The following is a 12,310-nucleotide window of genomic DNA, read 5'->3' as shown; positions in this document are numbered from 1 at the left end:
GAAGGTCTTGGTGCTAGGAAGAAGAGTGTGCAAGACGCATTCGGGAGCACTGCAACAAGAAAGCCTAGATTCTTTCAGGAGATAGTCACCTAGCCACTTCAAAAACTTCAAAAAGAACTTGATTGTTCTGAAAAATAAATATGTGACCTGCCACCAATTGAAAATAGCTTTTCTTTAAAAAACACACATCAGCTCTGGAGAACATCATTGTGAGCATACAACAAGATCCTCAACCCCTGCCCATTTTGCTTCAACCTACAATATGTAGAACAATGAACTAATTATTACTGTATAGACCTGAGAAGCCTTAATCATCTGTCTCCCTCCGTCTGAAGCTGCTCCTACCGTGACATTTTTCACTTCACCCCAATATTTCTTTGCCATAAGCATTAACCAATTTTATCCAAGTATTAAGATTTCACCGGGTGCTAAATCTGACCCAGACCACATTTTATGAACTCAGTACATGTAACCTTTCTACTTATGAAAGGAAGTTTCCTCAGCAGGTCTTCTGCTAAATAACATGCTTTAGTGAAACATACATGTCTCACTCTTACCTGTTCAATCATAGTGGTTGTCACATCAATGCTTTGCTGGGCTGGATAGGGCTCTACGAGAGGGTACAGATTTGTCCAAAACCTCCCCCACATGTCACCTTTTAAGAAATAAAAGTATATATTTAGATTGTTTAGCCTGAATACAATGAGGACAAATTATTTATGTTTTCTCTCATAAATGTAATTTCTAGAAAACTAAAGGTTTATGATTTCCATTTTAGTTCAACATTTTTCATAATGAATACCTCACACAATTATCCAGGTGAAGGAGTTATCTTCGGAGGGTCTAAGAGTTTTGGAAAAGTACCTAAGTATTGAACTTACCTTCCCTTTGTACAAAGTGTATTCTCATAAAATTACCAAAACTGAATTTATAAATCAGCAAGTAATCCCCTTGGATATTCATGTAAATTTAACTCCTAAATGATATTGGTCTATACAGTGTAAAGACAGGAGCATTCATGTAAAAATATTGAATGACAGCATAACTTGACTGTTCATTGAATGCATGAAAGCATGTGGCAGAATCCAGGCCAATCTATGCGTGACCAAAATGTACATTTGAAATGGTTTTGCCTTTCTACAAGTTATTTGTTTCTTCCTGATGTCATGAAGTGTCTAGATAGTCCAAACTTTGAGCTAAATTCACTGAGATTTTGCTGTTTGAAGGTATGGATGGCAGATTTATTTTGAAATTAAGTCCGAATTGGACCTGGGTGAGTTCAGGCTTAATTCTAGAATTCAAGCGGTTTACTCCTCCCTTACCCCTAGACTTCAAGAGTAAGTCAGGAGTTCGACAAGAGGATGTCATGGCAAGATATTTTTGAACCGGGCTTCATATAGGGACTTCTGTCCACCCACCTTCATATGGACACTCTCTAGAACAGAACATTTGTGGTTCATCGCTAATTCTGAATCCTCTTCACACATATAATGGGTTAAGTGAGCAAGAAATGGTACATTGCTGTAACAGGTTACTAACACTTGTAAACATTCTATCTGCTGGTGCAGTTCTAAAAGCAATGCATGAGCATTATGTTTGTCTTGAAGGGGTAACATCCATTACATCGCGGCTGTTATCCTGCATGCCATTACAACACAAGCATTACCACGCATGCGTTGTAACAACGCGTAGTCTTTACTACGCATTTTTTTTAAACACATGTGCTTTTACCACGCATTCCTTTACAATGAATTTTGTTGTAAAGGTATGTGTGGAAAAAGCACATACGTTGAAAAAAAATATAGGTGATCCACATCGTTGTGAGGAAACAGAGGCTCTTCAGATTCCTCATAACGATGTGCACCGCCCTTCAGACTGCAGGAACAAGGAACCTCGAGGAGAGAGAGAAACCACAAGGAGAGACAGGTAAGGGGGATAGGGCCTGGGGTGGGGGTTTACTATTTTAGGGTAAAAGGGGTCGGGCATGGGCGTCCACAGAAATTTTTCCGGGAGGGGGGGGCTAACCTGGCAAATGAAGGGGCGTGGCTAATGTTAATCAATAGGGGTGGGGCTAAAATGGCAGACAATCAGGGTCGGGTAATGCTCAGGGCAAGCTGAGAAAAAAAGTGGTGAATTCTGCATTTGATGTTTGGCAAGAATTGGAGCACACATGAACCCTAAATTTACCCCCCTTAAAACTCATACAAACCCTGATCCCTAAAATTAGCCCCCTGGCACCCCAAATCCCATAACCCATACCCACTCTGACCCCTAAAATTGTCCCCCTGGCACCCCAAAACCCATACCCGCCCTGAACCCTAAAATATCCCCCCCTTGCACCCCAAAACCCATACCCACCCTGAACCCTAAAATTACCCCCTTGTTACCCCAAAACTCATACCCACCGTGAACCCTAAAATTATCCCCCTGGCACCCCAAATCCCATACCCACCCGGAACCCTAAAATTACCCCCCTGGCCCCTTAAAACCCACCCTGAACCCTAGAATTATCCCCCTGGAACCCCTCCTTTAATCCATTTGTATTGGGCCTCTCGTTCTCCCATCTGGCTTTGAGTCTGTCCAGGTCTTTTTGTCTGAAATGTTGCTTCTTTTGGCCATTCCATTGTATGGGAGCCTTACATATAGTCACAAGAGTTCCTATTATTCGACCATGAGACACCCATTTTATCAGCCTCATAAGAATGAAATCCTGCGGTGACCATGCTGAGAATAATTAAAGTGTCTTACCTGTTACACGTAGGCAGGGCCACTGGAATTATAAGGCAGGGGAAGGCTAAATTATGTGTCAGGGTTGACTAAAGAATACAGCAACAAAAGGTAAATTATGTGGCATGATGCTGCACATTTTGTGAGTATTATTTAATTAGTTTGACTTTTTTACACTTGTTAACACTGTATGGGCATAGAATGCACCTTATTGGTACCAGTTTAACACCAAAGTATAACAATAAGCAACAGAAAAGTAACCACTCAACCTTTGGAAAGGACCTTCCACTGAGCGCCAGCACATGTTGCTGCTTTTTTAGTAGGTTTTGAGCTAGAATATATATTTTTTTAATCTGCAGATTATTTAGCAGATAATGGATTATTTGGCAAATCAACAAGTATGAGAAAAACACAGCATCGGCACAAACGCATAATTCCAGTAGCCCGACCCATAAGTCCCTGCAGAAGGAATCATTCTATCATTTGAAACCATCAACATACATATGAATGCTGTATGAATTAATGTAACGATGCATAGAATGTTCTTTCATTTAGCCAATGACAAGATAAAAAAAAAATGTTGTTAACTTTTTCTATTAATTTATTTTTCATGTAATGCTGCAAGTTTTTAATAGCCTTTTAATAGCCAGAACAATATCTGTTAAAACAACCAATCAAAAATGTATTCGTCCTGTCGAATACATTTTTGATTGGTTGTTTTTACAGATATTGTTCTGATGAAAGTAATTTGGTTTTTCAAATAATGAATTAATTTGGAACCTTAAAATGTTAAATTAGTTTCAATAAAATTAAAATTAAGCAAAAGATTGCTCAAGGCTGCTGTAGATTTGTTCTAGGCATTACCTAAAGTAAAAACTAAATGGATTATCAGTATTGGCATCTCCTTGTTGTTTTTGTTTGTTTTGTAATGCATGCGTGGTAAAGGCATATGGTTGGTAAAAGTATGCGTTGTAATGGTAGGTCGTTATAGGGGTACTAGCGTAGTAATATCTGCTTTGTAATGGCACATGAGGTATTAGTATGTGTAGTACCGTCATACAGTCGTCAGGTGCTTAACGTACAAAAATACATGGAGTCAGAGGAAAAAGAGTTTTATCTTTTGTGATTATCAAATGAAGTTATGTGATGGCCATTCCTGACACTTTGCTACAAAGCTAATGCGTTAACATTGTTACTAAAAGAGGTGAATAAAAGGATGCTCTATCGTGTGCATCAGTATTCTCCTGGATGGCATTACCTCCCGGTAACAGTGTGGACCTTAGAATGAGGGACGTAGATGAGAGACACCATGAAAAAAAGAATGTAAAAAATATTGATCAACAGAAAAAGAGTACAGAAAAATATAGTCTATTTGAGCTATACCAGCACGGGTGGCTCTGTGCAAATTATCATAATATTTCATTGAGCCCTCACCCTCAAGTTTCAAAGATCCACATTTGTGTTCCTGAATGCTGCCATACTTGGTAAAAGAACATCATTATCCATTCTCCAAAATCTCTGGGCACAAATGTTATTGTTTAAACCTTTAAAATAGCAATATGCGTTGGACTATAGTTATGAGGTATAGTCTTTTAGGGACATAGTCACTAAGATGTATGTAGGAAACACTTAGACATTCATATTTAAGAGGTATAATTCCATTTCTAATTTACAAAATCAGGAATGGTGTAATTCTGCCCTCATAAATGGGATCATTGCACATGTAAATACTGCTTGCCCACTGGGATTTCTATGTAGTTGCTCCAAAAAGCAGGTATGTGACTTTCTGCAGCAGGTCTACTTGCAAAAGTGAGATAAATACCCAGAAAAATTGCAAGTGTCTAGATAATCATAAAATATTTAAAAGTAGTTTTTCACATCAAAAAGTTTCAAATATGTACACCCACGAAGGAAAGGAGTAAAATTATGATCAGGATTCAAAAGGGAAAGCAGCAGTCCCAAATTTGAAGAAATGTTGGAGAATGGTTTTCTGTACAGGGGTAATATGATCCTGTTGGAGAAAGAAAAAACACCAACACCAACAGCAAATCCATCTTTCTGTTCCCATCCCCGCATGAGGAATCTTTTCCTTTATATTTCTGTGAGCCTTAATGGCTACTTGTGAGTATCATTGGGAATCTTCAACAATTACATAGTCAGGAATTCCTTGAGAATTCCATAAGCATCATAAATGTACTCAAATTTGGTGATTTTTGGAATCTTAGAGGGGGTCTCCAGCTCGGCGAAGAAGCTAGTGTTTTACGCTATACTATTGGCTAGAAGGGAGATATGCAGAAAGTGGAAGGACCCTTTACGTCCTTCTATCAATGATTGGTACGCCTCTGCCCTGCATGTTTCTAAGTTTGATTTGGCTAGAGCTGGGAATCCAGACAAAAGATCATTTTGGCACCTTCTTAAATGGGATCAGTGAGACTCTGTTTTTTTTTTTTTCCCCAGGTCCAATGATTAAGCCATCTATCCCACTGCTTGGTATAAGCGGTGCTCTGATTCCTTTTTCAGCACTTGGGTAGCACCCTGGCTGAACTTCTGAGGTTATGGTATGGCGATCGCTGGTATGTCAAGCCCTATTGCTGTGGGACGAGGCCCCGGTTCCATGACTATCCCCCCCAGTTGGTATGAACTGTGACAGCATATTGCTTGTAAGCCGATTGATTGCGCATATAGAACCTTGGTGGCATATGAGGACAAAAAAAAAAAAAATGTACTCAAATTTCCATTTATATCAGAGTTCTTTATTCTCCTGCAACTGTGTGTAAGTATATGGACTCCAAAATTGAGGCCTACTGTTCTTGCAATGATACATATGTTATTGGATTGCACAAACTCTACGTTCTTGTTGGAAAATGATATTGTTAAAATGTTATGGAATTCTTAGCACTAATGTTCCTTTAGCTTCTAAAAATGTTTTTAATTGGTTCCGTATCTTTCAGGAAAACAATAGTTATCAGAATAAATATAGCAATTAATTTTTTTTTGCAATAGCATTCAAATAAATTATATCTTATTGGGAGCAGTTATATAAATTATTACACCATTCATGGTGGAATGGGGTTTGTACGAATCATAGAGTTGATAATGCTCCTGCATATACAGTTCAAGTGAAGATTAGACAGATATTTGTGGCTACTGTTCCTTAATTGTTTAGTAACCAATCTTCTACCAAGCTTGTTATTTTATAATGTATTACTTTTATTATTCTCTTCCTCTCTATTGCTCTGGTAAACGAATATTAACAGGAGCCTATCTATGTTAAGATCTATTTTTAATTTGAATTTGACTCTTTTGTCTTTCTCTTTTATACTATATATTTTCTTTAATTATGTTCTTTTTTCTACTGATTTTCTATATTTCATTTACCACAGTCAGTAACTGTTCAACCAAGTACATGTTTGTTATAATTGATATATTATATACGTGTTTTTTATATATCTAGATGCTAATGATGGTTCTGTTTTAAGTTTGTTTTGTGCATTTCTTTTAAATGCCAATACAAAAATGTAAATGAAAAATGTATTCACAATGTAAAGATACGTGGAAAGATGTAAAGATCTGATTCAATAATTTTGGTTACCTCTTTTTCATCTTTCAACACAAGAAAGGCCGTTAATTATTTTTTGCTGTCTGGATTTAATGGAGCCTATGTGTACAACATGCCAATATTACAAAACACAGTTTAAAAGAACAAACGGATCATTTACATGTAGGTGGCGAAGAGAGAGCTCCCAAAATATTGCAGGAGACCCCTAGACTAATTTCACACATCTCCCACCTTATTTAGCGATCAGAGGATCATGGTTTTTGGACAACTAGGACCGTTCACAATACACATTTGGTAATGTGCATCCAGAGCTCGGGGTTAATTGGAAGTAGCATGTATGCAGACCAGACACCTACCACCGTCATGCAGGGACATCTTAAGGATTTTGGGGGCCCTGGGCAAAACGTTTTTTGGAGCCCCTGTTTGGAACAGCTTTGAAGTTTCATCTCTTTCGAGCCCTCTTTGGCCAGGTCACTGACAGCGCACAGGCACATTGGTCTAAATTCTAAATGTGTTGACAGCTAATATTGAGGGATAGTGACTTGTTTTCAATATTGTAACACAGCAGTAATATTACTGCAAGTAATCTCTGTGACATGGATATGTGAGGGTCTGTTTTGATCTATAAGAAACTTTTTTTATGGAAGTTGTGTGAAACATAATACAACATTTCTCTGAAAAATGACTCTCAAGCATCACCTACTTAAAAAGTAAAGGAAAGGAAAATGATATTTGAAACAATCTGCTTAGGAATTATTGGAGGTCATCAGGGCAAGAGTCTCTGCAAAGCAGAGCTGGCTCGATCAGGGGCCCCCTGAAATGTTGGGGCCCCGGGCCAGATCCCACTTTGCCTACGCCTTAAAACGTCTCAGCCGTCACGCCCTTGGGTCAGCCATCTGGCCAGTTACTCAGTATGCCAACAACCCATGTCATGTAACACCAGAGAAGTAGAAGGGACAGCCAACACCGGCGGACGCTGGCAACGCTTGTATAGCTCATGATGTGGGAAGAGAGGTTGCCTCAAATAGATCTTCTTTTGCTTGGCCTTATGGGTCATTTAAGAAAGTGTGCTGGCTAGTTAGCGGCATGTGGCACATGTTTTGCAGCTCCTTTTCTCCTGCCACTCCAGCCAGCCAAATGTGTGTGAGCGGTGTTGAACAGACAGCTCTTCTGTACCTATTCAGAAGTGGTTTCACATTAGGCCACAAGATGGAGCCATTTAACTGATACTGAACGTTTCAAACTTAAAATAGTTTGAAATATAAAACAAATAGCGTCTCTTCTTCCTCTCAAGTACATTATGTGTGTGCCAGTGCCACCTCACACAAGGAACAATGTGTAAAGGGGCTGATCACTATAGGGGTTTGGCATGCTAGAAGAGCGCAACACACAACACGCGTAGCTTGTGTGTGCGACCTGGGACCCGTGTATTTATGCCCTCGGACCGAGCCCGGTCACGAGGGGTGATGCAAGGACACATTGTCTTGCAGAGGCCGGATGGCCCTCTATACCCCTCCTTTCCTTTGGGTGTAGGGGAGAGGATGTGGTCCGTCGGCTAAACTGCCGACTTTGGTGCTGGAAACCAGGGTTCGAGCCTCGAGGTCGCGTCCACATCCTGTGATCTGGGCAAATCACAATCTCCTCGTGCCTGAATGTGTAATGTAAATAAGGTGCTCATGTAAAGCGCTCCAATCGAGTTCGCGCTATATAAATATGCACAATTTAAAAAATATAGTGGAAAAGAAAGAGGACAGGAACATTAGAGCAAAAGTGTTAACTCAGCATATCTTCGATGCAGCTGTCGGAGAGGTTCGTCAGAGGTTCAGCACGCATAGTCCCTTAGCTTCTGGGTGGGTGTGGGGTTGGGTCTCAGCAGGTACTGTTGACTGCGAGGTGGCATTTCACCCGGGTCCGTTGCGATGCTCCCCTGGAACCTCTGTCTTTCCACTTCCGGGTGAGCCCCGAGGACATTCCCTTGGTGTACTTCTCGCATCCCGGCGCCAGAATCACTCTTGGACCTGCTGTTGGTCCCATGAACACATCTATAGGTTCTTCCTCTTCCTCCGGTGCCCGATTGGGGTGCGGGGCACCAATGGCTTCCTCGAACCAGGATAAATTTCGCACCACCGTGTGCCTCGCCGAGCAATGACCATAGTGCCATCCACCCTGGTAACAATTCACAACTCCGCTTCGTAGGGTATGTGAAACTTCCAGCCTGGGTGACGATCTTTGAGGACCACTCGGGATCCTACACACACAGCTGGAATCTTGGCCCCTCGGCTTGCTGTGGCCTTTTCATTAGTGACTTTGCGTTCCTGTTGGGTTCGGTCTACGTCCAGACTTGGCAGTGCGCAGTTGGGATCTTCGGGGATGAAGTCCGTTGGGGAACGTTTCAAGAAGAGCGTAGCTGGGACGCACCCCGTGGTCGAGTGAGGTGTCTGCCGGTAGGTGAGCAGGAATTGGTGGAGGCATGTCTCCGGGTCCTGTTGCTGTTCCACTCCTATTCGCAGTGCTCTGTTGAGGGTCCTTGGGAACGGCTCGACCTCGCCATTGGTTTGAGGCCATTGGGGTGTGATCCAGCGGTGACAGATGACTCGCCGTTTCAGAAAGTTGTGAAAGTCCTGACCCTGGAAGGGTGGTCCGTTGTCAGACTTTTCTCCTTCCGGCAATCCAAAGGTGGCAAAGATATTTTCTAGAGCCGGTTGAACGTGTGTGAACGCCGTTGATGGTACCAACTCAACCACCGGAAGTTTAGAGAAAGAGTCCAAGATGACCATGGTATGCCGCCCGTCCGGGAAGCTTCCAAAGTCAACACTTACTTTGGCCGATGGCGTGTAGCAAGGTTATTCAGTGATCACGGGCGCAGGCGCAGGGTCCGCACCAGTGGTCGTGCAGGGATGGCACTTCCTTACTTCTTTGTCCACCAAGCTGTCTATGCTGGGGAACCGCACCTTTGCTCAGAGCCGGGCCTTTGTCTTGGCTGTGCCTTGATGACCCTGATGGGCCAGGATGACCATCCGTTGGTGTAAGTCTTTGGGCACTACGATTCTCTGTCCTCTGAGAACCAGCCCGGACCCGTCGATGCTGCGCTCGTGTCTTACCCTCAATATTTGTCGCCGGGAGTTCTGCTCTTCTGCCGTGAGTAAGGAGAGACCATCCAGAAATCGATGCCACCGCCCTTTCTCCAGGGCTTCTCTAACTCTTCTCATGGTGTAGTCCGCTTCCGTGGCATTGCACAAGTCGTCCTTGAGGACTGCAATAGGGCAGGCATTGTCTTCGATCATGCATATGAAAGCCTTGGTGTTTGCGGTGTCATCCGGGACCTGGTCCCCCTCCCTTGTCGTGGGGTGTCTCGACAGGAAGTCGGCTGGGTTAACCGCACCCGGTCGATATAGCAGTTGGAATGAGAGCCTGCAGTTGGACTGAGGGGTTTGTGGTCCATTATTACTCTGAAAGGGTGGCCACATACGTAGAGATGAAAGTGCTGGCAGGCCCATCTTATGGCGAGGACCTCTCGCTCTATTTGTGCGTATCTTGTTTCAGTTGGAGATAGTGCGCGACTGGCATAGGCTACTGGGATGCAGGTTCCCTTGGTGTATTCTTGCAGTAAGACTGCCCCTAGCCCCACCGGGCTGGTGTCGACAACCAGCTCTGTCTTTCTTTTGGGGTGGAAGTAGGCCATCGTCATTTGATCCAAAAGTGCTTTCTTGATGCCTTGGAATGCCACTTCTCCTCGAAGAGTCCATTCCCAGGGTGTCCCGGTCTTGGTCAGTTGTTGTAGTGGTTCAGATATCATAGCAAGGTTTGGGAGAAACCTTCCACAATATGTCACCATCACCAGGAAGCTTCTTATTTCTGTGGGGTTCTGTGGCACTGGGGCATTTCAGAGGGCTTCTGCCTTGCGAGGATCGACACGAAGTCCATCTCTCGAGAACACATAGCTGGAAAAGTCTATTGACCCTTGATAGAAGGCACAATCTTTCTTGTGGAGGGTGAGTCTGCAGTCGGCTAACCTCTGTAATGTGGCTTTCAGCCTGGCGTGGTGTTCCTCCAGGCTCTGTGAATATATCAGGATATCGTCACCTAGATTTATCACCCCGACGAGGCCGGAGAGGGCTTCTTTGATAGCGTTCTGGAAGACCTCCGCCACGGATGACAATCCAAAGTTGAGTCGGGTGTACTTTCGGAGTCCCACGTGCGTGGAGAAGGTGGTGATGTAGCAGCTCTTTGGCGCTAACTCCAGCTGATGGTAACCGGAGTTCAGGTCGAGTTTTGAGATCCACTGGGCGCCATTCAAGTCCGCTACAATATCATCCATCGTCAGGGTCACATGCTGCTCTACGCGGATGGCCTGGTTAGGGAGCCTCATATGTACACATAACCGGATCGCCCTGGGTTGCTTCGGCTTGGGCGCTACCACCAGCGTGGATACCCATTGAGTGGGTCCTGACACCTTTTCTATTACGGCAAGGTCCTCTAGGTTCTGCAATTCTTGCTCCACCAGGGGGTAAAGATAGAACGGTATGCGCTGGTGTTGAAGTGCGCGTAGCTGGATGCCCTGGTTGATGTGTAGCCTCACTTGGCATCCCCGGAGCTTGCCCAGTCCTTTGAAGAGTTGTGGGAACTCCTTCATCATGTCTTTAGCATGGTGTTCATGGACCTGCTTGGCAAAGAATACCAGCTCCAAGTCTACCCCTGTGTGGCAGCTCAGCAACGTTCCTTTCTTTCATTCCATGATGTGAAAGGTGGTTTACACAGAATACTTGGCGTTGGAGATCTCGTCCTCCATCATCCCCGCACTGGTTTGGGTTCGGTGCCACCATACGTGTAGATCTTTGCAGCGCTGGGTGTTAGTTTCGGTTTGGGCTACAGCTTTTCATATTGGTCAGAGTCCACTAAGTTGACAGACGCCCCAGTGTCGATGAGGGCCTGTACTGAAATCCCGTTGGTTTTGATGTCGTCACTTTGGGGCAGGGCTTCCTTTGCGACTTGGTATGCCTGCGAATGAGATAACAAACGTGTCATCGTCGTCCTCTTAGTAGGCGGTAGCGCCTTGTTCGGGTGGGGCCTCTGTATTCTCCCGATCTTCTAGCATGAGGTCCCTGAGGGTCGTTGGTTGCCCTCTGGTCACGCCTCCGCGGGACCTCCCTCTGCCACTGCGGCAGACACTGGCATAGTGGTTGTCTATGCCACACTTTGAGCAAGTCTGTCCTGTTTCTTATGATCAAACCAGAAGTGTCCACACTTGCAACTAGGCCGGCTTACTGTGACCCGCCTTTGGTTTGGTGCAGGTCGCCTCTGCACGACGTCTACATTATCTCCCTTCACGTGCGCCGATCTTGGCGCCAACGTGGTTGGTGTATTCCTCACTTGAACTGCCTCCATCTCATCTGCCTGTTTGTCCAACAGCTCATGGGAGCGGGCGAGTATTAGAATCTCGTCCAGCGAAATCCCTGGTTTTCTAAGCATCTGGCGCCGCAGGGCAACGGACTTGCACCCCTGTATGATTTGGGCCCTGATCTCCTATTAGAATCTCGTCCAGCGAAATCCCTGGTTTTCTAAGCATCTGGCGCCGCAGGGCAACGGACTTGCACCCCTGTATGATTTGGGCCCTGATCTCCTCATTCTGATCAATTCCCGTGCATGTCGTGGCGAGCTTCCAGATCCGGGCGTAGAACATATCTACTGTTTCCGCTTCTGTCTGTTGAGCCTGGCACAACTTGAACCGCTAGTAGTCCGGGTTCATCTGCAGGTCAAAGTACCTATTCAGGGCCTCAATTGCTGCATCATACTCATGAGTGGCCCCCGTGTCTGGCAGTGTCTCAAAGAGCTTGTATAGTTTTTCCCCCCCAAAGTGCTTGAGTAGGGAGAGTTTCACTCTTCCATCAGTCTTGCGTGTCCCTGTGAGCTAATGATTGAGGCGGCCTACCCAGAGCCTCCACCTGGGTGCCGCGGTGGCCAGGTCCACCAGTTATCTGAACGGCGGTATCGGTGTCACTGACGCATGAGTGTATGGCGCTAGTG

The 12,310-nt window shown here is 44.4% G+C and overlaps 1 protein-coding gene across 4 annotated transcripts in view; it reads right to left on the bottom strand.

Annotated features, from left to right (window-relative positions):
- ACE2 (angiotensin converting enzyme 2) overlaps positions 1 to 12,310 on the bottom strand; it is a 507,698-nt gene that overhangs the window by 338,045 nt on the left and 157,343 nt on the right. For all 4 annotated transcript variants that reach the window (XR_014967783.1, XR_014967782.1, XR_014967784.1 and 1 more), the window contains exon 7: positions 558 to 655. Coding sequence is in view for 1 of the 4 variants with exons in the window: in XM_085622215.1 (XP_085478341.1) it covers positions 558 to 655 (98 nt within the window). In the remaining 3 variants the exon portion in view is untranslated. The remainder of the gene's footprint in view (positions 1 to 557; positions 656 to 12,310) is intronic.

The sequence above is a fragment of the Triturus cristatus genome, chromosome 8 (genome assembly GCF_964204655.1).
Source record: "Triturus cristatus chromosome 8, aTriCri1.1, whole genome shotgun sequence".
NCBI classification, from domain to species: Eukaryota; Metazoa; Chordata; class Amphibia; order Caudata; family Salamandridae; genus Triturus; species Triturus cristatus.
Note: the sequence above shows the minus strand (reverse complement) of the source record. Positions and strands in the feature narration are given on the sequence as shown.